We start from the raw sequence: 27,947 nt of genomic DNA, 5'->3' as shown, positions 1-27,947 counted from the left end.
TTCAGGGCATCGGCTGATCACTGTGGGACTGGGATTTCCTCTCCCCCGCTCCTCATGTACAACACTGTACGCCCAACTGACCAGGTACACCTTGACAGGGTTTTTTTTTTTAAATCCTCTTAAGCGTCATGCTCATGGTAGGCTATAGCCTGAGTGTGTGATGGACCAGCTTGTCCTATGGAAAATTATGTTTGTACATAGCACCACTGAACAGCAACCACAACTGTTGTGGTAAAGTGGTAATCAGCTAATGTACAACATGCTGCTCCTGAGAGGGGAAATTTTGGCTAAGGATATCTGAACAAAACCATACATTATGGAAGTACAGTGGAATCTGTAGTGTCCATAAAGAGCAGCCCAGAGTATGATTTTTAAGGCCTTCTCTGAAAGGCATTCACCCCCAAAGTACAAGAAATTCAACTTATCTCTCTAGGACATTGGTTTTCAAACGTTGGGCCATGACCCTGTACTAGGAACCGCCCAATGGGAGCTGGCATGGGGTGGTGCCTGTGGGCGAGAGCCGCGTGGAGCCGGACCACTTACGGGGCGCAGTGTAGTCTGCAGTGCTAGGACAGGCGGGAAGCCTGCCTCTGCACCCCGGCTGCCCCACTGACCAGGAGCCGCTAGAGCTAAGCCTGTACTCCAACTCCATGCCCCAATCCTCTGCCCCAGCCCTGAGCCCCTCCCCAAACCCGGAGCCCCCTCCCACACCCCAAACCCTTCATCCCCAGCCCCATCCCAGAGTCTGCACCCCGAGCTGGAGCCCTCACCGCCCTTCACCAGAACCCCCTGCCCCAGTCCAGAGCACCCTCCCACACCCTGAACCCCTCATTCCCGGTCCCATCCCGCAGCCCTCACCCCTGCATTCCAACCCTCTGCCCCAGCCTTGAGCCCCCTCCCACACCTGAAACCCCCCGTCCCCAGCTCCATTGGGTCATGGGCATCAACAATTCTCTTCAACTGGGTTGCCAGAAAAAAAGTTTGAAAACCACTGCTCTAGGAGGAATGTGAGACCATGTCTGGACATGAACAAGTGATTCCAGGGAGTCAGACTTTAATCCTATGTCACTAAGCCACCTGTCCCATCATGATGAGAAGCCAAAGTCTGGTAGGTTGGGCATAGGACTGGGAGTCAGGAGAGCTAGATTCTAACTCATAGTTGACATCTTCAGAGGTGCTGAACTCATCAGAAGTTGTGATTGGTCAGCACCGTTTATATGAAGCCTGTGTGTGACATGAGGTCTCTGTGGTGTAGTTACCCTGTCTGTAAACCTGGAGTAATGATACTGACCCATTTTTGTAATGTGTTTTGAGATTCACAGATAACAAATATATCTGTGAATCTCAAAACACTTTACAAAAATGGGTCCGTATTGTAACATTGTAGCCTCCACTTTTTTGAAGGACAAAATAAGTCCCGTATTTATCTAGTTGCGTATTATCTTAGAGTATCATTTATAGTTACTAGACTACTATGTTCATTTATTATTGTATTAGCAATGTTTAGGTGATATAGTATCTTGCACCTTGGAAAACCAAGGGTAAAGATACTGATTCTGTACTGGACACATCTTTATTCTCAACCTTTGACAATGTTACTTGGATTTTAATCTCTGAATACCTATGCTCTTGAATTGACCCATTATCCACTGACTCAGAGCCCATCTCTATCAAGCCCTGTCAAGCTGAGTACAACACATTTCCATCCAATTCTGGAGGAAATTCAAGTATCTCATTAGTTTTAAAATGATGTCTCCTTTATTATAAATATGTCCATTTTCCATCATATCCTTGTATGAGGCAGGTGCTACTCTAATCAGAACTGTAGCCTTTTGTTTCTGGGTCTCAGGCAGTCTCCTTTGTATGCACCATATCGTTTTACCAAAAATGCCTTACAGGATGTTTCCTGAATCAGGCAAAGTATTTGTTTTACAGAATGTTAGCAGTTTATTTTCATGCAAGAATTTACAGATGGTCACCTCTTTATTGATTTTGGGAAATCTTGAAGATAATTTGCTTCCCATTAACAGTTCTCCAGGTGAAACATGCTGATGTCACTAGACTGTGAGCCATATAAAACCAAGTATGTTTGTGTTACTGCCTAATAGTGGAGTTTTTTAGCAGACCTTGGAGAATCAGTACCCCAGAGCCCCTTTTCTGCTTTTCTATTTGCTTGGTGATGAAATGGACTTATAATAATTTGATTTCATATGTGATGTAAATATTTTATGTTAATAAATGGAATAATGTGGACTATTGTCCAAGATTATGATTGCTAGGGTTGCAGTTTTGGTGAATAGCTTTCATGTGAATTAATGCAATACTTGATTTGTGCTTGACAGCATGACAATCCTCTGGAAAGCTAGAATAATTATGAACAATAAATACAGTAGCCCTTTCCATTGCAAAGTAATAAATGAGAATCGGCCTTTTTCAGTGCAAAGGTGGATATTGTTTCTGTCACAGTTAGCTCCTGTGGTTTATTGCAGTAATATTTAAGACATACTGACATTTCTTGTTTTCTGCTCATTGTCTTTATTCATATTTGGTTAATTAACAGCTTCACACTGTATTAGATTATTCAGTGTCCTTGATAAAGCTTTAGGATTTAATTTAGAAAAGGAACTCGTAAAATGATTGTCTGCCCTCAATAACATTGTTCCAACAAGTGCTAACTCATCCTGCAAAGGATGGTACTACTTACATAAGCTACTAAGCCACCTATACTGGAAAATTTAGGTCATTAGTATAGCACTGGTCATTCTGCTGTTTCTGCTTTGCTTCCATTGCATGTCGTATACCAAATTAAATAAAAACACCTTTTACAGGCTCAGTCACCTAATATGGTTTTCTGTCTGGCACTAAAACAACAACAAGAAGATATTTACATATTGAGGATACAAATAGTTTATACACTTCTGTTTTCCAAATGAGTGGTCATTAGTTAAGCACTGGAACAAATTACCTAGGGAGGCTGTGGAATCTCTGTCACTGGAGGTTTTTAAGAACAGCTTAGACAAAAATCTGTCAGGGATGGTCTAGATAATACTTAGTCCTGCCATGAGTGCAGGGAATTGGACTAGATGACCTCTCGAGGTCCCTTCCAGTCTTACATTTCTATGATTCTATGATTATGGGCCTGATTCAAAGCCTTTTAGATTCGTTAGATTAGACCCTATATGCCTGAGGCCTTCTTTTTTTTTTTTTTTTTTTTTTAGAACCTTCGGCTCAGAGTACTTCAAACTCTGAAAGCCATAAATCATGGTTGTCACCTTTTCAAGTCTATGTCTATGCAAGTATGTCTAGTAGTGGCACCTCATGGTCCGCTCTTAGTGCCAATATTGTCACAAGTAGTTAATCTCCTACCCTGTGTATACTTATTGGCACATTCTGGTCAGTTCCTCAAAACCAACACATCTAGTGACCTCCGCAACACATATCTATCTCAGATAACTCAGATCATTTCTCTCTCATTTGAGCATAGAATCACAGAATCATAGAATCATAGAATATCAGGGTTGGAAGGGACCTCAGGAGGTCATCTAGTCCAACCCCCTGCTCAAAGCAGGACCAATTCCCAACTAAATCATCCCAGCCAGGGCTTTGTCAAGCCGGGCCTTAAAAACCTCTAAGAAAGGAGATTCCACCACCTCCCTAGGTAATGCATTCCAGTGCTTCACCACCCTCCTAGTGAAATAGTGTTTCCTAATATCCAACCTAGACGTCCCACACTGCAACTTGAGACCATTGATCCTTGTTCTGTCATCTGCCACCACTGAGAACAGCCGAGCTCCATCCTCTTTGGAACCCCCCTTCAGGTAGTTGGAAGCAGCTATCAAATCCCCCCTCATTCTTCTCTTCTGGAGACTAAACAATCCCAGTTCCCTCAGCCTCTCCTCATAAGTTATGTGCTCCAGACCCCTAATCATTTTTGTTGCCCTCCGCTGGACTCTTCCCAATTTTTCCACATCCTTCTTGTAGTGTGGGGCCCAAAACTGGACACAGTACTCCAGATGAGGCCTCAACAATGTCGAATAAAGGGGAACGATCATGTTTCTCGATCTGCTGGCAATGCCCCTACTTATACAGCCCAAAATGCCATTAGCCTTCTTAGCAACAAGAGCACACTGTTGACTCATATCCAGCTTCTCGTCCACTGTGACCCCTAGGTCCTTTTCTGCAGAACTGCTACCTAGCCATTTGGTCCCTAGTCTGTAGCAGTGCATAGGATTCTTCCGTCCTAAGTGCAGGACTCTGCACTTGTCCTTGTTGAACCTCATCAGGTTTTTTTTGGCCCAATCCTTTAATTTGTCTAGGTCCCTCTGTATCCGATCCCTACCCTCCAGTGTATCTACCACGCCTCCCAGTTTAGTGTCATCTGCAAACTTGCTGAGAGTGCAGTCCACACCATCCTCCAGATCATTAAAGATCATTAATAAAGATATTAAACAAAACTGGCCCCAGGACCGACCCTTGGGGCACTCCGCTTGAAACCGGCTGCCAACTAGGCATGGAGCCATTGATCACTACCCGTTGAGCCCGACGATCTAGCCAGCTTTCTATCCACCTTACAGTCCATTCATCCAGCCCATACTTCTTTAACTTGGCGGCAAGAATACTGCGGGAGACCGTATCAAAAGCATTGAGTACATTAGCTTTTTCCACATCCTCTGTCACTAGGTTGCCTCCCTCATTCAGTAAGGGGCCCACACTTTCCTTGACTTTCTTCTTGTTGCTAACATACCTGAAGAAACCCTTCTTGTTACTCTTAACATCTCTTGCTAGCTGTAACTCCAAGTGTGATTTGGCCTTCCTGATTTCACTCTTGCATGCCTGAACAATATTTTTATACTCCTCCCTGGTCATTTGTCCAATCTTCCACTTCTTGTAAGCTTCTTTTTTGCGTTTAAGGTCAGCAAGGATTTCACTGTTAAGCCAAGCAGGTCGCCTGCCATATTTACTATTCTTTCTACACATCGGGATGGTTTGTTCCTGCAACCGCAATAAGGATTCTTTAAAATACAGCCAGCTCTCCTGGACCCATTTGCCCTTCATGTTATTCTCCCAGGGGATCCTGCCCATCTGTTCCCCAAGGGAGCATGACCTCAGAGAAGTAGAGATCAGCCAAAAATGTCCACATTTGTTTATAGAACGATAGGCACTGCCTTGAAACACATCATTTTAAAGTAAAGTGATCTTTCTAAAAGGTAGGTGGTATTAATATTTTTGTTATCATATTGCTTTGTTCAATGATATTTAGGTTTGTTGTTCTGCTTTATTTTCTTTGATTTCCTCTTTTTCTAAAACCTGTGAGCATACATAATTATTCTGATACAAAGGGGCAGCAGTTTTTTTTTTAATTGTTGCTTGTTCTTAGACACCTGTTCTACCTCTGTCTTCCACAGCTAGCACTCCTGTGCAGAGTGTGAGGATATTTCATCATATGAGCCTGATTCTAAGGTTGATCACATGAGTCAGCAAGTGGAATTTACCATTCAACCTTTCTCCCCCCCCTGTAATCTCTCACACAGTGGTGCACAATATATATATATTTCATTTTCAATGGCAAAAACTGCTTTAAATTAATGCAAATTAAAATTAAGAAAAATCAAAAGTAAAAAGTTTAGCTGTTAGATTTGAATACTGAAAAGTTATCTTTTTTTATTTTGCTTTGTGTGAAATGTTGTGCCCATTTCTAATTTTTATTCCCATTAAAATTCCTAGAGTTGGCCAATAATTTTTTGAATTATCTTCTCAGCTGCACTATTTCTCAATGATTCCTTGTTTTTCCCTCAGTTCCCCCTAGATTTGTGGTTCAACCAAGTGATCAAGATGGGATTTATGGTAAAGCTGTAATCCTCAATTGTTCTGCAGAGGGTTATCCTGTACCCACCATTGTCTGGAAGTACTCAAAAGGTATGACTTCTTTCATAATCATTTGGGTCCGTATTCTGGTACTCATACTTCTGTTTAGTAGCATCTTACTACATGTAATTAAAAGCACTAGTCATGGAGTAATACTGAATTTGAGTTAAGAATATCACAATTTATTCCCCTGATATTTAGAGTAAGTAGTACTATTAAAATTCATGTGCTGCATCTGCATGTATGTGTATACATTCCTCTGTGGGCGTTTGACTGTCTACAGTGATTTTAGGTTCTTGAAAGTAAATCTGAATAAAGTCTCAAGAAGAAGGGTACGGAAGGTAAATGTTGCTTTGATTGCTGTGACCTTCAGAACAAGGTTCATTGGTACTACTTGGTTTGGTTTTATTTCTTTTAAAATCCATGATAACACAGCCAATCATATCTTTTCTGCAAAGAAGAAAGGTCAGATAGTATTGGCATAACCCAGTAATTCAGTATGCGCTTTACATAATGTTTTAACATTTTATTTTTATGTAACAGAGCATTAAAACTGGCCCCACTTGACCCCAACTAACCACATGAAATTGACAGCTTTTTAATTAAAATGTGCTGCCTGCTAGATTGTGTCTTTTAGCCAATTATCTGTTAATGCTTACCTTGTGTCAAAGCTGGTGTTTTTCCAGAAAACAACTGTACTGTATACATGAGTTAGATGTTAACCCTTTACCACTGTATAAAAGAGAATACCTTATCACACCAAGTTGTATATAGACAAAAAAAATTGACTTCTGGCTAAAATTTGGTGCTGTTTGGGGCAATAGCTGAGGCAACACTACATGTCATTTTCAGTTTAATAGCACTGTTTTGCTTTACCAGTACATGGAAGAAAATATGGAATTAATTTAAACACTTCACAATGTGCTTTTATGTTCACTTTCCATGTTGTGCTAATAAGAAAAAAACAATTATTCTGTATTCCATTTGTATTCTGAAGCGGGAGACCAAGTCAGGCTAGCTAAATTCCAGCTAACAGCATGTAAGCACCACTAGGGCTTTTTTTTAGTAGCAGAAAAGAGAAGTTTCATTTTAATGATGTTCTACACATCTAAGTGAAAATCCTATAATGATCTCCATTCATAGCTCTTCCTGAATCTTGGATGAAATAGGTTTGTCATGCAGAACGAAGTTTTAGCTGATATTAGGAGTGGTCAAAACTGTTTGAATTTTTGAAGTTCCAATATTTTTTTTCCAGAACAGTTCTAGCTGACATGGACAATATTTTCATGCTGACACTGTATTTTGTTATTACATCATGATTTCATCAGAAGATTTAATTAAAATGTTGTACAGATCTCTAGACTTCACAGTCCATCTTGTCTGAAAATGGCACACTGTATACTGTGACAGGTTTGTACACAGATCCAAAATAAGTACTGTGCTGGAGGTCTTTAGCAACAAAGTGCACAGGTACCATCAAGTTTGTAGATGCCATGTACAGTTTACAGATTATCAACAAATCTGAAAACCAGTTAGCATCATGGCCAATATAAGGTTTCTAAAGTTAGTGCAAAAGGAAAGGCAGAATGGCATTTGTGCACAATGGGATAATGTTTGACAACCTTATCACTGCTCTAGACTTATGACCTAAATCAATATATGAACCCAAGTAATAATGAGCAAGGTGGTATTATCCTAGTCACTAAGGAACATTCAGTCACGTCACAAAAATCAGTACACAGTAATGCACGATTGACGGTCACTGCTCAAGATGGACTTTGGCCTGGAATAGCTGGTGTTTTGCAAGTCAGGAGTGAGATGCCTTTGCATAGCTACATGTAGATGCTTTCCCAAATTGTGCCTGTCTCTCACCAGTGCTATTAGCCCTTCAGTCACTTTCCATGAGCACCAAATTACCCACAGAATTTTGGATACAACAACAAGAGAGCATCTGTGCACAGATACCTGGGCTTTGCACTGCCAATACACACAATTCATGAAGTGTAACTATTTCCCTTGCACTAACCACAAGAAAGTTGGTTCATTCAAGAAAAAGAAATAGGAAAAGAGAAACAACATTAATGTGACTAATACAGTTGAAAAATCATTAATGACAGCTAATATCTGTGCAGACATTATCCTATAATGTTACCAAGTTCAGTGCATCTGCCTAGGTAATCTTCCATGTAACTGTCAGTCCCAAAAGTAAGCTCTTTTAGGATTAGAGAAGCTTAAATTTGCACATATGTTAAATTTTAACATTCCAAATGTTGTATTCATGAGTTGTTATAGCGTTCTCTTTCCCCATAGTATTTTCTCATTCCATTTTCTTTTAGGCTTACTCAGCTCACTGCTTATAGTAATTAATGTCGATGGATATCAAATTCATGTACAGAAAGTTATATAAGAGAATCCCATTGAAAAATATATCCATGTGATTTCTCTGATAATGCCCCCTACTGCCTCCCAAATTAGACTGTCAAACCTTTGGAACAGGGCTCTTGTCCTTGTAGTGTTTGTAGAACACCTAACACTGTGAGAACTGATCCTGATTTGGGCTTCTAGGCACTATGATAATGTAAACATTATATTGTAATCAACTATCTAAATGTAAACTAAATTGATAGCAATGGAAATTAGCATCCTCTGTCAACAATACAAATACTATCTACGTAATCTCTCTAAGGTGTTCCAAGGAATCTGTCAACACAATATCAAAGGGTATGTCATGTGGTCAGGTGTGTGGTTGCTGCACATGTAGACTTACCCAAGCTAACTTAAATCTAGCTAACTCAGGTACTGGAGTAGTGAAGCTGTGGCAACACAGGCTTCAGTGTGGACTATACAAGTCCACATGGGACCCTGGGTGCTTACTCGTGTGGCCAGCCTGCACTGAAGCCCATGCTGCCGTGGCTACACTATTATTGGTACCCCTGCTAGCTAGATTAAAGCCAGCTCAGGTACATCTACACTAAAGCTAAGTGAAATTTTTTGGATTTATAGTTTATTTGAAAAAAAAGAACAGTTTTTGGTGAACCGAAACTATTCATGAATTCAGGCTGAATTTGTCAAATAATTTCAGATGAAAACAAAAATGAAAAAAAAATGTGGACAAAATTGAAAGTCTTTTTTTCAGTTCAGCCACCAAAATGAAAATTAATTATTCCCTGAACTACACATGCTGCAGTCGCACCTCCACTTGCCGTGTAGACATACCTTAAGTGCCAAAAGCATAGACAATGGTAGTGCAAGATTCCTTTTAAACGCACTTCAGTTCTAGTCTGTTCTGGAAGGAGTACCTGTAAAAGCAAAAAGGTCGTTTAGTTGCCATATCCAGTTCTTTGTGAATTTTGTGAGGAGAGCATTTGTAGCATTAGAACTGGACTGAAACCACCCATGTTGAAGTGGGACTAGAGAAGCAACGATATTCAGTACAGACTTGGGCCCAATTCAAGCAACTGAGGTACTGCATCTTATCACTTGACCCCTGATTCATCCAGTCTCTCCATTTCCAGGCAAAAACGGCTTCAGCTCAATCATTTGGGATTGGAAATGGGACCTTTATTCTCTTGCCTGAGCAAGACCCTGGATGTTTAATGATGATTCCAGATCAGAAACATGCACAATAACTTTGCTACTGAAGGGTATTATGCTTCACTCGGCTGTGTGGTGGAAGGGAGTCAAAGTGTTCAGCTAAAGGGTGGAAGGGAAAAGTGGCCACATGGGAGGTTAACCAACTCTGTCTATTTGCCCTTTTCTCCTTGACAGTTGTTATATAAAAGCCCTACTCCACAGAGCTGGGTAGGGTACGGCCAGAAGGATGTGGGAAGGAGTTGAGGGAACAACTACTCCGTGTGGCTTAATCCCCTATCAAATCAGCATGAAAGTACCAAAATGTAGTGCTGCCATGAGCAAGAGTAAATCCCTCTCGGCAGTTTTTCCAGTGGGGACTGTGACGGGGCTCAGCCATTGTCAACGCAGCAAAGACAAATGCTGTGCTGCCTTGTTGTGTGGGAAGCCTGGGAGAGGAGCAGACAGGCTGAGATCTAAGGGGCAAGACTCTGTTATTCCAGCGAATCTTTGTCTGTCAGAAGAAGTGGCAGAGTACACACTGCTTGTGGACCCACCTCCAGGAAGTGTAATTGCCCAAGGCCTTCTAGATCTGTCCTCCTTTTTAACACGTGAAAGGAAGCGTATGATCCTAACCCCAAGCAGATGATTCATTTCTTTCCAACCAGCCTCCATGTCTGCCAAGTGATAAGACGGATCTGAATTCTGTATTTTAAACTAGCTGTTAAGTTGAGTCTGTGATGGGATCCCCCCTTCGGGATGCCACCTGATGTGCTGGGATACCGCTGAGCCCACCTGTTCTGCAAGCCCAGGCACCCTTTTTACCTGTCTTGCTGAGCCAGGTTATTAAGCTTCCTCCAGCACACACACAGGCAGGGCCACACCCAAGTGTAGAACGACACAGACACTGAGATCAGCTCTAGAAGGCCTCAGCTTAAGGGACTTGCCCCAGCACTCAGGTGTTCACCTTCCTTGGAGTGCAGACCCAAAGGTATATTGCCTTGTGCTGTAGAGAAATCTATACAAAGCAAGCTCATGAATTCGCCCCCTCCCTCAATGTGGAGGAAGATATGCATAATTTCTCTCTCCCCACCCCCCGTTAGAAATTAAAGAAACTGGGTTTAATAATAAACAAAACAAATTGTATTAACTATAAAAAGCAGATTTTAAGTGGGTAAAGGGGTAGCAAACAGAACAAAGCAGATTACTAAGCAAATAAAACAAAACACGCAAACTAAGTTTGATTCACTAAAGAAACAGGTTACAAATATAATTTCTCACCTAAATCTTGTCACAGATAGTTTATAGAAAGTCTTGAAAGGCAGCTACACTGGCCTGCAGCTTGAGATTTCAGGTACTTCCACTCCCAGCCTGGGTTCAACCCTTCTCCCTTCAGTTCAATTCTTGATTCCAGGTGTTTTTCAGTGTCTCTTTGGGTGGGGAGGCAGAGGGGAACCACAATGATGTCACTGCCCTGCCTTATATAGCTCTTGTGTATGGCGGGAGCCCTTTGTCTCCCAGTGGAAGAACACTGGTGTTCCAAGGGGTGGGTCCAGTACCAGGTAACTCAGACCTATGTCTCTGCAGGACTTGTAGGCTGTCTGGAGCATCCACAGGAAGACTAAGCTCTTTTACAGTGCATTGTGTTTGCTAACGGGCCATTAGCCTGTTTGGCTTTTCCATTGTTGTACCTGAAGGGCTGGTTGGGGGTGACACGCAAAGTAACACATTTGAAATGCAGATACATAGTTAATATTCCTAACTTCAGATACAGACATGATACAGGCATATAAATTGGTTAATCACATTCAGTAAATCATAACCTTTCCAATGATAGCTCACATGAGCCATCTTGCATAAAGTCTATCTCAGTTATGTCATATCCATATCATAAGCATATTTTCATAAAGAATATAGAGTGAAACATCACAGAGCCATTTACGCAGCTTATGACAGTTTCCATATCTGCTCCCTGATGGCTGTGCACAGTTTGGGTTTTGTTTTTGTTTTTAAAAGTTTAACAGCTTTGTTCACACCTTATTACATTCTTTGCAGCTGACTGAGAAAATTAACAGATTGAAATCCTTTAAATTGTACATTGCATTTTAATTTGGTTTCATTGCTCCTACTCATGCCAAAGAGTGAAGTTTGGCTACATGTCTACGTATTTGCAGATATCATAGATTTATCTTTAGATGGTTGTTTCAGTCCAAAAAATATTATTAAGATGGCTTCTTTTTGCATAACTGATGCTGGTAATAGAATGTTTGGTATCGTTTATTAGACATCCCAGTATATTACAGTACTCAGTCTAATCTAATCTAATGCATCTAAAATTCACCCATCACTGTGGTATCTAGGAGCCATAAAAACAATTTAAAAAGTAACAATTATCTAAGAGCATCATACCTATTTTGCCTGATATCCAGCCAAGGAATGCTCTGCGCAAGTCAGCGTGGGGCTGCAAAGCTGTCCTCCTCTTACATGCACACCTCAATACTGTGCCACCCCAGATGCCACTATTTGGGGAATAACACTACAGCACTGGTGAATGGAATAAAATAGAGCAAAAGAGTGGGACTTAAGCACAGCGTAGGCCTCATGCAGACCCTATGAGAATATGTACTATTAGAAAGGGATACCCATTAGCAAATAATAAATATATCTGAAATAAACTGAATTTAATGGACACATGCAGGAGGGTGTTATACAATACTGTAAATCTAACCTTGAGAAGTAAGGATTTTCTTAAGGAGATGAATATCAACAACTCCATCTCGCAGTCCCTCATAACAGAGATCAATGAGCTAAATTTGTCCTTGCTGAACTCCCTTGACTGCAATGCAGTTACACCAGAGTTGTATTTGGTTCAAGGCCTCATTTCACTGTTGATAGAAAAGTGACCAGGGCATGTTCTGAGTGAGTTGTGCACCAACTGTAGTTCTTTAATGGCAAACTGCACCTGCAGTTAGATGTGTTCTTGCACCAATCTGAATGCTGTCCCAGAACACAGTGACTCAGAGATTATGTGTGATCAAACTGTCAGTTGCAGGAGGAAATATTCACTGATGTGCTTGTCCACATGCTACCATGAGTTTAGTGAACAAGGTCCTTAAAGTCCCTTGAGCATTTCATGTTTACTACAATAGACATCCCTCGTGATCATAAGGAATTCATTTGGTATATGCATAAGGAATCCAGACTTTGTGGCTGTTCAGCTGTAATTTTGAATAATTTATCAGCCACTAAATGTACAACAAATGAGGCTTTTTACCCAGGAGCTCTCTGCAAATCTTTCTCTCCCTCTCACTCCTTTTTCCCTCCGTCTCCACCCTCTACCTTGTAGTGAATTGTAACTACAGTTATAACTGATAAGATAAGACTTTTGTTTCTTTCTATTGAATGACTTTAGTTTTGGCAAAAGGCATTCAGATTGTTCTGTAGATGGTTATAATGCCAGAAAGCAACATTTCATTTTAATTGAATTTAGCCTGTAATAATAAGTAGCTGTTGTTGCTGCCTTTTAAACAAATTCTTCTTTCCCCACCTCTTCCCTTCTGATTAATCTTTTGGGTTCTGCTGTAGGTGCTGGGGTCCCCCAGTTCCAGCCCATTGCCTTGAATGGCCGTATCCAACTTCTCACAAATGGCTCCTTGTTGATTAAACATGTGCTGGAGGAAGACAGTGGATACTACCTCTGCAAGGTCAGCAATGATGTGGGCGCAGACGTCAGCAAGTCCATGTACCTCACTGTTAAAAGTAAGAACTAAAAGCAATTCTTTTTGATCCAAAGCTGAGTTACCGAGGTTTGTTTGTTACCTCCCTGTTCCTGATAACATTGAAATTCAATTGCATATTCTTGTAACTGGAATGTCAGTATAGCTGGGTAAGGTTTATTTAGGAGAGTTAAAAAACCGATGAAAAGGCAGAGCGTTGACACTACTTATAGTTCAACAGTGAAGAATGTGGTGAGAACATTCTTTGGGTAAGGACAAGGAATGAATAATGAAGGAGAAATACTATGAGTATCTGCTATCAAACCCCACGATTGGCTGAGAAGAAGGATGAAGAATTCTTGGACTAATTCTCAAGGTACTGCAGTTATTATATTTATTTTAAATTGGTCATTGGTCGATTGTTTTCAGAAAACACATACATATTTACTTCTGCAAAAGATTTGGTCAAAGCCTTTTCTATCTGATCTGAGATCTTTACGGGGCTTAAACATATCTTCTTTACTGTGCGGGCAGGAGGGACAATTTTTAACATCTGTGTTTGTAGTTCTGTGTTTGTAAAGGTCCTAGCACAATGGGGCCTGGGACCATGGGTACGTCTATACTTACCTCCGAATTCAGATAAATCTTCTGGGATCGATTTATCGTGTCTTGTCTAGACGCGATAAATCGATCCCGGAAGTGCTCGCTGTCAACGCCGGTACTCCTGCTCCGCGAGAGGAGTACGCGGAGTCGACAGGGGAGCCTGCCTGCCGCGTGTGGACCCACGGTAAGTACCTTGTAGTTCGAACTAAGGTACTTCGACTTCAGCTACGTTATTCACGTAGCTGAAGTTGCGTATCTTAGTTCGAACTGGGGGGTTAGTGTGGACCAGCCCCGTGACTGGGGCTCCTAGGTGCTACAATAATACAAACAATACATTTTCATAATAATATCTACACAACTTCTTTTAACGTAAACACAGGTGAGAATATAGAGATGATGATATTGTCATACTGTCTGGAGCGGCTCACAACCGAAAGTGCCAATCTCAGGTCAGGCTGTCAGAAAACAGGGCAGACACCCCAAACTGGTGGTATGTTCCATAATTAGATTTCACCAAGCCAGTAACAAATGTGTATTCCTGGATCACTAGAACAGTCTTACCATGCAGTCACAGACAGCCCCCTTAAGCATTCCAGCCTATCTGATCACTCAGGTGGATTTTGTGATACTGGTCGCTATACCAAACATCACATCACGTCAGGTTACTCTCCACCCCAAAGGGTCAGTCACTTACCCCAGATCAATGGATACTCTCAATCTCACACCAAAGACAACGCTGACAGCCAATTTCTCTAGTAAAATAACTGAAGGTTTACTAGTTAAGAAAAAGAAATGAGAGTTATTGAGAGGTTAAAATAGATAAAATACACTAACAGGCGAGTCTACGTTTGTAAGTCCAAAATGATAGCAGAGATTTGGTAATCTGCTAGTCTCCAAAAGTCTTTCAGGGTTACCCAATATAACTCTGGGGATCTCTGTCCACTCCCTCAGTATTTCTACTCTGATGGAATCCAAAACAGTCCAGAGTTGAAGGATCTTTCCTAGAATTCATCTTTTATAACTTCTTCACACAGAATGCTAGCTGACAGCTTCTGTACCCACATGGGCCTTCCTTTGAATAGATAATGAGAACAATACACCTAACAGTCCATTAGTTTTCATGAAGTTCTAACACCTGAATACACTCTTCGTTTACCACACTTTTGATCTAGGGTTATTTAATTACATGGTTTACATAATGTAGAAGTAATATAATAGCAAACTACAAGCTATAGACAGACAAAAACCATACAATCAACATCCCCCCTTTGATCTCTATTAGCATATGAGTGAATTAGTTTGAACACATACTAACACTCAACCCTTCTTCACATACAAGTGAATCGGCCTATGGTTTTGGCTAGAGCTGGTTTATCAGTGTCACAGATATATTCCAGAGGAAGTCACAATGTTGATACATTTCCTCACCATAGAGAGGTACAGAAAATAGTGACACACCAGCACACACCATCCTTCAAACATTCCTTGTTGACTTATTAGAACAGCATTGCTGGAGATCGCCAGGGACAGCATGCATTTTCAAGTCTGTTGTATTTCACAGATTGATTGAATGCTTTGGGAGTTCTGGATGTCAATTGTCTTGACACAGGGCTATCTTTGAAAGTAAAAAGGTATTTTTCCCTGAAAGGGAGGGGAAATCCAGATTATTAATTCTGCATTGGATCTGTAGTCTAGGATGTACAGTTTTTGAATACCTAGGGTTACCATATGTCCTCTTTTTCCCGGACATGTCCGGCTTTTCGGCAGTCAAACCCCCGTACGGGGGGAATTGCCAAAAAGCCGAACATGTCCGGGAAAATGGCGGCTCTGCTCCTCCCCTGACTCTTCGGCTCTGTTTAAGAGCTGAGCTGCCCGAGCGCTACCGGCTTCGGGCAGCCCCCGTGCCTCCAGACCCTGCGCCCCCAGCCGGGCACTTCCCCTCCCGGGCTCCAGCTGCGCTGGGGAAGCAGGGTCTGGGGGCTGCCCGGCAAACCGTGAAGCCGGTAGTGCTGGGGCAGCCCTTTCCCTGTGGCTGGGAGTGGGAGAGAGGAGGGGGCGGAGTTAGGGCGGGGAAGGGGCGGAGTTGGGGCGGGGCTGGGGTGGGGAAATGGGCGGGGCCAGGGCCCGTGGAGGGTCCTCTTTTTTTATTTATTAGATATGGTAACCCTAGAATACCAAGAATTGCAGATTGTTGTAAATGGATTGCAAAGACTAGTGTGAATCTTATTACACCTGCTAGTTTATAGCCTCAAACATCTTCCACGCTCTAGTTTTTTTGCCAAAAGTGACACACTGATTGGTACAAAGGAGGGGACCATTTTTCCTGATCACTGCAGAAATGACCAGAGTAATGTGATATCCAAAATTTCCAAAACCAAAAATATGAGCAATTACTAATGGTTTTCATAAATCAGGTTTTAACACCAGTTTCCCATGCTTCTGTAATTGACCATTTTTGGACCAGTTTTCAACTACAGTAGCAGTACATTTCTGTAATACGCTATAGAAAAGCAGCTTCTCCCTTCTTGGCAGCTCTGCACAGTGCCTGTCTGATCACTGCATGCAGTTTCATGTGTGATAAAAGAGCATCCCTTATCAAATAAGAGCAGGGGCCTCCCTGGAGAGTTAGTTACTGTTTGAATCTAATGAAAACCCCTCTGGCTCTAAGATAGCAAACACACACATGCATGCACTCTCACACATACACACTCACACACATACTGTTCCCAGCATGGGATTAGTAAAGCAGCTATAACATACACTGTTTATATGTGGGTATATGCTTAAAGGAGATTCAGATTTAGCTGTAATCAAACATACATTAAGGGCAATCTGGTTTCTGGAGTGACATCAGTAGAATAGTGCAGTTGTGTGCCTATGATATGGCTGAATCCCCAGTTATAATAGGAATTATTATGGTTGAAATGTAATAAACTGTTGTCACTCCAAAGGAGACCCTTTACCCATGTGGTGTTCTCCAGATGTATTCTATTGTTTGTATGTTGTTTTATTTTCCCCTGTGATTATTCTTGCTCCCTTTCCCACTCTGTCACACACTGGCTTCTATGCTGTAGTCCTCAGGGAAATCCTTGCTACTAGATGAAAGCCTCAGATTTCCTCAGTGAAATTCACTGTGCTAGTCATTAATTGATCCTGCATAACATGTTTGCCCAGCTCCATGTGTTCACCCTAACTGCCTCCTTTTACTCAAAGGCAGAAGGGGATAAAATATGCTACAGGTAGTGATTTCTGGGTGACAGGGTTAGAACGGAATATCCTTTCAAAAATTCAAAAAGATTAACACAAATATTTTGCTACTTATTTTCTTTGAAGATTCCTTGTGACAAATCAGCTTCCTTTCCCCCTCCCCGTATTCTTTGACACTCTATATAGATTTTCAATCTGTATACCAAACCGTAGCATCTCAGATCACTTGAGAAAGAAATAAGTGGCTTAATACAGACTTAAAGTCATTGAGCTCTTGAAACCACTCTGAAAAGGAGACATAAGGGGTGGTTTCTTCCACCCCTCCTTTTTAGCCTATCTCTTGAACGACTAGCAACATATGTACGCATATGCCAACCACTGAAAGTATAACCATGAATTAAAAATAATAATCTTATACGCAGGTTATTTTTTCCATTTTTAATGAGTGTTTATGTCTACTCCATTTTCTCCTTTGTCTACCTTAACACTTTCAGAGACGTCTTCTATATTAACTGAGATAAATCTCATGTTTTGGAAAGACTGGATTCTTTCCTCTTCCATCATTTCTAGTATCAAGTATACAAAGTTATTCCCTATTTACAGTAGGTGTTAACATAAGATAAGTGTTTTTATTGGTAGTTTATAACTGGCTAGAATGAACATTTGAACTAATATACTTTCCTGGTTTATTGCCTCTTCCTCATTTTTTCTCAAATAAACAGACTTACTGTGCAGTTCATATAGGCTAAAAAACAACCTTGCTAGCACCGGGTGGCAATTCCATATGCATTTATATTATTTAGCGCTCCAAATGGCACTTGTTGTAAGATGATTCACCTCAGACAATATGGCTAAAGCTGCATGACTGATGGAGATTGCGTAAGGAATAAGCATACAGGGAAGAGTGATGGTACCAAAGGACAGAGCCCCAAGGAAAATCAACCGAGGGTGAGGAGGAGAAAGAGCCTCCAAAGTGGATATTGGAGCAGCAGCCAAAGGGCTAGACTGAGAACCGTAAAAACATAGTCTATGCCTAACAATTATTGTCCATCCCTTTACCATTTGATAAGTCCATCTGAAGATTACCATCGGGTATGACTGTCTTTCTGCTGGGCTCAACATATGCAATTTTCAAACTTCACATGTGCCAGGATATATAAAATGTGAAAAAAACCAATGAGAGAGGCCTGAAAGAAGGCATCCAGAAATGGACTTTTTCCAGTGGTGGTTGGAATTATGGGATTCTAAGGAAATTCTACAGAGGATAAGAAGCCTTTCAAGTTGAGGAAAGGACTAAAGTTAATTGAAGGTTGTCCAGGAGTCATAGGAGAAGAGATGTCTATTTAAAATGGGCACCATTCAAAAATTAACTGCACAGATTGGTTCATCTGAATCCAAACTAGAGCATATATAATATGTTAAAACAGTTTGGTAATAATTTCTAATGGGAGCCAAGCTTCAGTATAAAACATAGGAAGTAATCTGTGGTATGTTCCTATTCAAATCATCAACTGGATTCAGCCGTGATTTCCCTGATCCTTCTTAAATCTATCACTCATTTGCGTGCCAGCCGGGAGACTGGTGATATTTAATCTGAACACCAAAACACATCCAGCAAGTCTTGTCTACCAATAAAATCACTTCATTCACTTTCCTCTAAAATACACTTCTTGACAATTTGCATTATACATGATTAATACATAAACCTAAAGCTGTACCCTAGAGTCAGACTCATGCATCCTTCCAGCATGAATGTATTAGTCGCAGATAATAGTTATCATGCTAAGCTACCCCACTTTAAATATTTTAGCTAAACCCTGCTAGAAATCTGTGACAAGAGCTCAGAGTAGAGAAGAAAACAGCCTGGGATAGGCAGCACTTCCCAGTGGCTAGGGCCCTGGGTTGGGAGCCTGGGGTTCTAGTCCCTACTCTTCCTTTGACCTGCTGTATGACCTTGGGTAAGTTACTTCATCTCTCTGTGTCTGTTTCCCCTCCCACCCTATATCTGGTAACTCCATTTCAATTGTAAGCTCTTCACAGCAAGGTTGTCTTTCATTCTTTCACTCTGTGTACAACACCTGGCATGGTGAGGCTCTGATCTCAATTGGGGGCTCTAGGTACTACTGCAATACAAAGAAATTATGATAATTAAATACAAAAACACAAAGAAGAACAAATGGAGGCTTATATAAGGGAACTTTGAGTCCCCTGAAACTATATCTTCCACTATTGAAAGGTAACACGCTACCATATCATGGAGACATTGCAGTAGTCATAGGTGAAAAAAATATATACACCTGTCCTCCTTTGTGTACCTTTACCCTGCAGGATAAAGACACACTTAAATGAGTTTGTCTTACCAAAATACCTACATAATAACATAAGAAAGGCCATACTGGGTCAGACCCAATGTCCATCTAGCCCAGTTTTCTGTTTTCCAGTAGTGGCCAATGCCAGGTGCTTCAGAAGGAATGAACTGAACAGGGCAGTTATCAAATGATCCATCCCCGTTGTCCAGTCCCAGCTTCTGGCAATCAGAGGTCAGAGACACTCAGAGCATAGGGTCGTGTCCCTGACCATCTTGGCTAATACCCATTGATGGACCTATCCTCATTAACTTATCTAGTTCTTTTTTGAACCCAGTTATAGTTTTGGCCTTCATAACATCCCCTGGAAAGAGTTCCACAGGTTTACTGTGTGTTGTGTAAAGAAGTACTTCCTTTTGTTTGTTTTTAACCTAATGCCTATTAATTTCATTCAGTGACCTCTGGTTCCTGCAGTGGATGATAATGGAGCATTCAGTGTGCTTACCTCAGCAAAGTAACTCCAACTAATCACCCATGGTGTGCTGTAAAGGAAGATAAAAATTACCATCCATAGCATGTTCAAAAATCCATTGTAGGAAGAACAGTTGTCTCATGGTGTCAAGTTCACTGTGAACAAGCCCAACTATTCTGACTGATATTTCTTCATCTGGCCTTATTCCATATTTTGCATTTCCATGTTCAATACATAGTGTTTTCCATGACAAAACTCCGGTTGTACACTCTGTGTTTTATTATTTTCTCCTTCTATGTTCTGCCATCTTGAGCCAAAGTTTAAAATTTCTTATCTATTGCAGCTACCTTAGGCAGAGAGGGCTGAGATTCTGGCCAATGGAAAAGGGAGACTCCATAGTTCAATGACTTAAACATCTCATCAGAACAATGGAGTACGTAAAGGCGAAAAATAATGAAAAATTAATTCAGTTGAACCGAAAGCAGCATATACACCCAAAAAGTGCCTTTTTCTTGCCAGACCCAATTGCCTTGCCTTTTTCTACCCCACCCTCCTGGCCAAAAGATGGGGTATCTTTGTTGAAATATGTAGATATAAACGAACTATTGGGAGCCTCTGTTCTAATTTCAAGTAAATGTTGATGGATTGTAGTACTTTTATTTTTTAATGCAGTCTGGGAGAAGCTAGAGAAAAGCTATGGTAAATCTTGAAAACATGAAAAGGTTCCCTAGACACAAATACTCACTCTTGTTAGTATAACAGGCCCCTTTTTATTCTAATGAGGTCCTCCCACTATGAGAAATGAACAAGCTCTGAGTGCTGTTTGCTGCCTCTTCAGACCATCGGCACAGCTTTGATTTAAGGACTTGCACTTTAATCACCCATCATGTGTCATTACCCCGACAGGCGGCAGCAGCCGCAAGATACAAGCGCCAGTAAATTGCACTGAAAGTCGCTGAAGCGACCCTTTGTTGATTTTCTTTTACAGCTATTCCATGGCAGATCAGCTGTCATAACAACACAGTGCTTGTGGCAACAGGGTGAAATTAAACGTGAAGTATGTTCAAGGTAGCTGGTAGAAAACTGGAATATCCCTTTTTTTTTGTAGATCTGAATGCTTTTTACTATTCTCACTAATGTCAAGCCTGTGGCAAATGGCTGAAACGACTGCTATATCTCGTCAGATAATTGCCAGATGCACTACAGTACAAATATTAAAGTGCTTTTGTATGCAAATCATTACATTACTATCATTTTTTAAAGAAGGGACTGGAAATTTGCTCTCTTTTTTTAAGGAAAGAACCCAGTAGTAATTGGCTATGCGGGAGGGAAAAAAATAGCAGCGCCTTTTTCTTTCCCAGGAGACTAGCTGCACCAGCAATGCTGCTAGCAGGAAGATGAAACATAGAGATTCTCACCCTAAGGCAAATATAGATAAGTATATATAGACCTACAATATCTTTTTATCTGGATAAACGCCATCACACTCATTATCTTTTCTTGTAGATAGTCGTCTCTCCAAGCCCTGTGGTGCTTGCATAACAAAATTAAACATGAAGTATATGTGGATTTTTTTTAATACTTACATAGAGAACATTCAGCTGGGACTGTAATTCTATTTTCAGAAGTGTTCTGCTGTCAGAGGTATCATAAGGGAGGTAAAATATTAAGGCATCATTGCAGAGATGATCAACGTAATAAAGTCATTACCATTTCCTCCTTCAAAGCCTTCTTTCAAACTTAATTTTGCTATGAGGCCTACAAGAAACTAGCCAATTACTACTGGATAGTCTGAGGGAAATGGTGTAGTGTAGCCAATATTTTATTTCTTTATATTTAAAAATGTATAAATAATCACGATATTTAATAATTTTATTAAATAATTATTTAATAATCACGGTGAAATGTGTATAAAACTACAGATATTTTCACTGAATCCCTCTTCCCTGCCCTTGGTATGTTACTTTTCCTATTAAACTGTAACTTTTTTTGGAGACAGGATAGTGGCTCTGATCCTGCAATGAGCACCCAGACAGAGCCCTACTGAAGGCAATGGAACTGCGTGCACTCAAGGGTCTGCCCAACAGAGCTCATCACAGGGTTGGGATCTGTGTCTCCTATGTATATGGACAGCACCTAGCACATTATGAGCAGGACCAGAATAAATAATAGTAAAATATTTCCATTTTTCCATTGATATTCTGGTACTTCCATGCTGGCTAATTTAGATAGAAAATTATCCAGTTCATATTTACCTTCATCAATCTTATAAACCTTTTGTGTTGATGGGAGTGGAATTAAAAATGGATATTTAAAATATAAGATACAGTCGAGCTAGTTCAGTGGTTCCCAAACTTGTTCCGCCGCTTGTGCAGGGAAAGCCCCTGGTGGGCCGGGCCAGGTTTGGCCGATCGCGGCTCCCACTGGCCGCGGTCCGCTGCTCCAGGCCAATGGGAGCCACGCCACTTCCAGCAGCTCCCATTGGCCTGGAGCAGCAAACAGTTAGAGCCGCAATCGGCCGAACCTGCGGAATAAGTTTGGGAATCACTGAGCTAGTTAAAGGGGCAGTATGCCCCGCTCAGAGAACAGTTCACCTATCACAGCAGTGCAATTCCTGTGGAGAGAGGGAAATTAATCCAGTGTATATTATAGGTGGCTCGTTGAAATGTAGAGCGCCTCTCTTTCTTTTTTTCTCTTTTTTCTCCCGATATTCAAGTCTAATTCATTTGTCATAGAAATGCAATGTCAGTGGCACTAGAATATAAAGGAAGCTGGTTAAGAGGCATACTTTAATCTTGGAAGGCTTACAGGAAGTGTATTGGAAAATGTCCTCACTTATAGTTTGGGTTTTCTTTTTCTTTTTTGAAAGAGAGAATTTAAAACAAAATTATTCAGTTTAGATGTACCATCACATGAAGCCTGCATGTAGATTCCTGGAATAATATATGTTTTTCTAAATAGGCTTTTAAGCAAGTATATGCCAACTAGCTTAACAGAGTTTCACTATTACTTGTACTTGCTTATTGCACTGTTACAGTATATTTGGAGAGAGCTCTGTATTTTTTTCTATCCTGCCCCCTTAATTGTTATTCCATTATGACACTTTTCAGAGTTACTCAAGGTATCTGGTGTGGATCACTATCACCTGCTTACAGCACGAGAGAGCCTGATCTGTGTCCACCAGGGGAGACCCTCCCCAATGGCAGTTGGCAACACAGGCGCTCCTATCCAGCCCCCAGGAGCCCAGCTCTTTCCCAATTCAGGCTATCAATTTACACGTGCCATTTTGTTACACTCGAGTGCCCCGTCTCTTCTCTTCTGGACACCCACAATGTACACTTTGAGGTCTGCTGCCTCCGTGAAAGCAGTGAGTCCTATTTCTCCAGTCTCCTTAGCACAAGGCACTTAGGCAGAGGCACCGACTTTCTGAGTTCCTGGGGGGTGCGCAATCCCCGGTCCACTCCAGGCCCTGCCCCCACTCCACACCTTCCCCCCAGGCTGCACTCCCGCCTCGCCTCTTCCCACCCACGTCCCGCCTCTTCCTTCCCTGTTCTGCCTCCTCCCCCAAGCACACCACACACTCACTCCTCCCCTCTACCCTCCCAATGCCTACTGCCTGCTGCTGAACAGCTGATCCTCTGCAAGTGGGAGGCATTGCGGGGGAGGGGAGGAGCTGATCGGCGCAGCCTGTGGGTGCTCCAACCCTGGAGCACCCACAGAGTCAGCACCTATGCACTTAGGTTTATAGTAAAACCAAATTGAAGTTTATTTAATGGAGCTTGAGACAGAGATTGAAATAAAAGAGAGTATTAAGGGTTTGGAATTAAGGTTCCAGGTAAAAGAAAAACATAAAATGCAATCAATAGCTGTCATAACTATAAAGGGAAGGGTAATAGCTGTCCTGTGTACAGTACTATAAATCCCTCCTGGCCAGAGACTCCAAAATCCTTTTCCCTGTAAAGGGTTAAGAAGCTCAGGTAACCTGGCTGGCATCTGACCTAAAGGACCAATAAGGGGACAAGATACTTTCAAATCTTGGGGGGGGGGGAAGGCTTTTGTTTGTGTTCTTTGTTTGGGAGTGTGTTCGTTCTCCGGGAATGAGAGGGACCAGACATCAATCCAGGTTCTCCACATCTTTCTAAACAAGCCTCTCCTATTTCAAACTTGTAAGTAAATAGCCAGGCAAGGCGTGTTAGTTTTCCTTTGTTTTTCTCAACTTGTAAATGTACCTTTTACTAGAGTGTTTATCTTTGTTTGCTGTACTTTGAACCTGAGACTAGAGGGGAGTCCTCTGAGCTCTTTAAGTTTGATTACCCTGTAAGGTTAATTTCCATACTGATTTTACAGAGATGATTTTTACCTTTTTCTTTAATTAAAAACCTTCTTTTTAAGAACCTGATTGATTTTTCCTTGTTTTAGATCCAAACGGGTTTTGGATCTTGATTCACCAGGAGTTGGTGGGAGGAAGGAGGGGGGATGGTTAATTTCTCCCTGTTGTAGATCCCAGGGGGGGGTTGGAACTGATTCACCAGGAGTTGGTGGGAGGAAGGAGGGGAATGGTTAATTTCTCCTTGTTTTAAGATCCAAGGGGTTTTGGATTTGTTTTCACCAGGGATTTGGTGAGGGTTTTTCAAGGCTTCCCAGGGAGGGAATCCATTGAAATGGTGGCAGCCGAACCAGAGCTAAGCTGGTAGTTAAGCTTAGAAGTTTTTCACGCAGGCCCCTACATTTGTACCCTAAAGTTCAAAGTGGGGATCTCAGTCCTGACAATAGCCTACACTGATTAACAAGTTATTTCCTATCTAATAAGGTACTTCTTACCCAATAGTCAATCCTTACAGCTTTTGTCTAGTTCAGAAAGCTCAGATCTACCTTTCATGAGACATCCCTCCTGGCAGAGTCTCTCCTCTGCAATGATGACAACTTGTGCTCTCCCTTTATCACTTATATAGTTATAGACTATTGTCTCTTACTCCAGAGGGTTCCTTTTCTTGGCTTTTATTTATTTTATTTTTTTGGTCTTTGTAAATCCTCAAGCCCTACTTGAGACAGGTGTCAGGAGTCCAGGGTAGTGCACTAAATGTTTGAGTTCTTCCTGAAGGGATGCACCCAAAGAATAGTGATGGGAAACTGGACCTCCACCAATACATCCTACAAGGCTCAATTCTCTCTCTGGTTCTTTTTTAACATTTACATTCAGTGACTAGGTGAACTTGTCAGATGCAAGGACTAAAGTGCCAGCAATATGCAGATAACACACAGCTCTACCTATCCTTCATCACATATGACCATACCTCTACCCCCAAGATGTCCCAGTACTTGCATTAGGTCAGCTCATAGATGAGCTGAAGCTGAACCTGGGAGCTACAGAGAGGTTTTAAAGTCCTCTCAAAGTCAAAAGATTAATGCTGCCTTAAATATGGAGTTGTTACCATGCCACCAAAATACTCTGATAAAACAGTTTTGTGGTAGTTTAATTTTTATTCAATATATAATAGGAAGTATTAGCTAGTATATGCACACAGCTCATCTGTGATTCTGATTAGTTTACATGCAGGCGGATGAGTTTTTTATACTACCGTATAGACACAGGTCTACAACTCCACTTTTTCCCTATACATTCACCTTATTTGGTGGTCATATCAACCCTGTTTCTTGAATAATGTTTAAAAATATATGTGCAATTATGAATAGATTTTTGTCATTGGTGATGGAGCAAATTTAAATTACTTTCCTAATGTGGAAGGCGTGTGTGTGTGTGTGTGTGTGTGTGTGTGTTGGCACCCAGCAGAATATAAATTCCCATTATAGGAAATACATGCATGATTCATCATCACTTATTTTTGTATTTGCAGTTCATCAGGAGTTGGGGCTAAATTTGCTAACAGAAAATGAATATGCTTAAATCAGTGATAAATGGCATACTTCTAAAGAAGATATGGTAAAACTGATAGCGAGATACCAATCAATTTACCAGCCATATACAGTACATGTGACTATTTTCCTCCTCAGAAGTGTTGATTACTTCATCCCTATTTTTAAGAAATGAACATTTCTCCTTTTTAGTTTTTCTTCTTTCTACTTACTATAGTGCTAACTTGAGGGTGCTTCCTACTTATAAAGTTATAAGCATATACCAACTTAAATACACTCCAAGGCCAGGATGCACCAAGATATGGATGTCAAGTATCAGAGGGGTAGCTGTGTTAGTCTGGATCTGTAAAAAGCAACAGAGAGTCCTGCGGCACCTTTAAGACTAACAGATATGGATGTTGCTCATAACTTTTCTCATTTTTCACCTGCTCTCCCTCTTTTCTTCTATCCATAGCCCACCAAGCCACTTTCTTCCGTACAGGTCATCGGGCCACTTCTCAGTATATTTTGATCACAGTATGTTTCAAAACTCAAGTACGAGGCAGAAGCTGGTATTCTCAAATGATAAAGAGCAAAAATGCAAGTTTTGTGACCCTAAGAGCATCCCAGTGCCAGAGGGCCAGGGCTCACTGGTATCAGGTAACGAGTTTCAGGCCCGTCCAATTCAGTGTACCCCAACTCACTGTGGTTATAATCTGTATCTAAAAGGTGTCATGTAATGTGTCATTGGAAAATTAATAATTCATTGATCATTAATATTCTTGTATGATGTATGTACACAGTGTTTATTGAGAGTTATGGAGATATGCTGAAATTATAACTTTATCTTTATCTTTACTACTAAACTTTATCTGAGCTACAAAAGGCAGGGGGTTAGAACCTCAAGTGATAAGCAATTGAATCAACTGATTGTATACATGTGACATTACTGAGAGTACAATCTGGACTGATGAACAACTGTGTCCCCTCAGTTCTCCAATCTGGGGCACTTTTTACACTGTTTTGCTGTGAGAGCCACCGTTCCTAGTCTGCTCACACACAGCCTCCAGCATATAAATTATACTGCAAGAATGCTACAGCCAGCCATCCTTGAATTATACTGCAGAGCAACACCAGCAACTTCCCAGGTCCAGACTTCCCCCCAGAAATGTGCATTATGTACTGCCCAGCAGTCTCCTGGACAATACAAACTCATATAAAATTCGTCATTTTATTAATAGAAACAAATCCTGTTATCTCAAATGGAACTTCCCAAACACTTCAATACAAACACACAAACACACAGGTCTAGAGAAAACAATAAACAAGATTATTAACTACAGAAAGATAGATTTTAAGATTACAAGTAATGAAGCATAAAAATCAGAAGTGGTTACAAGAAAATAAAAGTAAATCACAACTATTGCCTAACTTAACAAGTTAGAGTAAATTCAAAGCAAAGGTCTCTCTGACCACGATCTAGAGTCTTATTGGCTAAATTCTTTCAGTCAGGATACCTCCTCCAGTCCAAAGCTGTTTCCTTTGTTCTCCAGGTTTTGTGGTTGCCAGGGGTAGGGAGGAAAGGAGGAACAGATAATTTGGGGCACCTCCTCTCTCCATTTATAGTTCTTTTTCTTCTTCAAGAATCATCTCCAGCTAAGGTTCAGGAAACAGAAAGTCTGCATGGACAGGAACCCCCAGCTGTTTCTTTTTCAGGATGTAGATTTGCACCCACATCCTCTTTCCTGCCAAAGAATGGCCACTTAACCAGGTGATGGTCTATTTGATTTTGTTGACACTGGATGAGATGTTGGCTAGCCTTTTGTCCCTGGGAAACTGGTTTGTGGTTGCCCCCCCTCCCCCACCCCCCGACTTGGAATATGTCTTGTAATACCATACAGAGGAATTCTATAGCTTTACATGTAATGTTGCCACACATATTTTACCAGGGCAATAGTGATAAGCAAATTATGAGTTTTAAAATGATACTTCACAAGGCATACTTCATACAAAATGTATCATAGTCCCATAAAAGGGGTGAATATAGGGGTACAGACAATCAAATTACAATATGATTGTATTAAACAAGTTTATCGAGTGAGGTGTTTTATGAAAGTCTGTGACACCCTGGTGATTAATATCATGGTAAAATGTATGAATTGACATTATATAAGGAATTGTGGATACTCATTGATATTAGGCTTTACACTCTGTGTCCAAATGAAGGGAAAAACAGATCTTTCCCAGAGAGGAGGGAACGTCACAGCTATTTACCTGTCTCCTACATAAATTAAGCATCGTGGAATCAAAACAATGGAAGACCCATTTACATACAAAGGAATGGAAAACCTACAG

At 41.1% G+C, this 27,947-nt stretch overlaps 1 protein-coding gene across 1 annotated transcript in view; it reads left to right on the top strand.

Moving 5' to 3' along the window:
• Positions 1–27,947, top strand: part of DSCAM (DS cell adhesion molecule) — a 630,903-nt gene that overhangs the window by 411,806 nt on the left and 191,150 nt on the right. The window contains exons 10-11 of the mRNA XM_054049425.1: positions 5,797–5,916; positions 13,021–13,194. Coding sequence (XP_053905400.1) covers positions 5,797–5,916; positions 13,021–13,194 — 294 coding nt within the window. The remainder of the gene's footprint in view (positions 1–5,796; positions 5,917–13,020; positions 13,195–27,947) is intronic.

Source organism: Malaclemys terrapin, chromosome 1, assembly GCF_027887155.1.
Source record: "Malaclemys terrapin pileata isolate rMalTer1 chromosome 1, rMalTer1.hap1, whole genome shotgun sequence".
NCBI classification, from domain to species: domain Eukaryota; kingdom Metazoa; phylum Chordata; order Testudines; family Emydidae; genus Malaclemys; species Malaclemys terrapin.
Note: the sequence above shows the minus strand (reverse complement) of the source record. Positions and strands in the feature narration are given on the sequence as shown.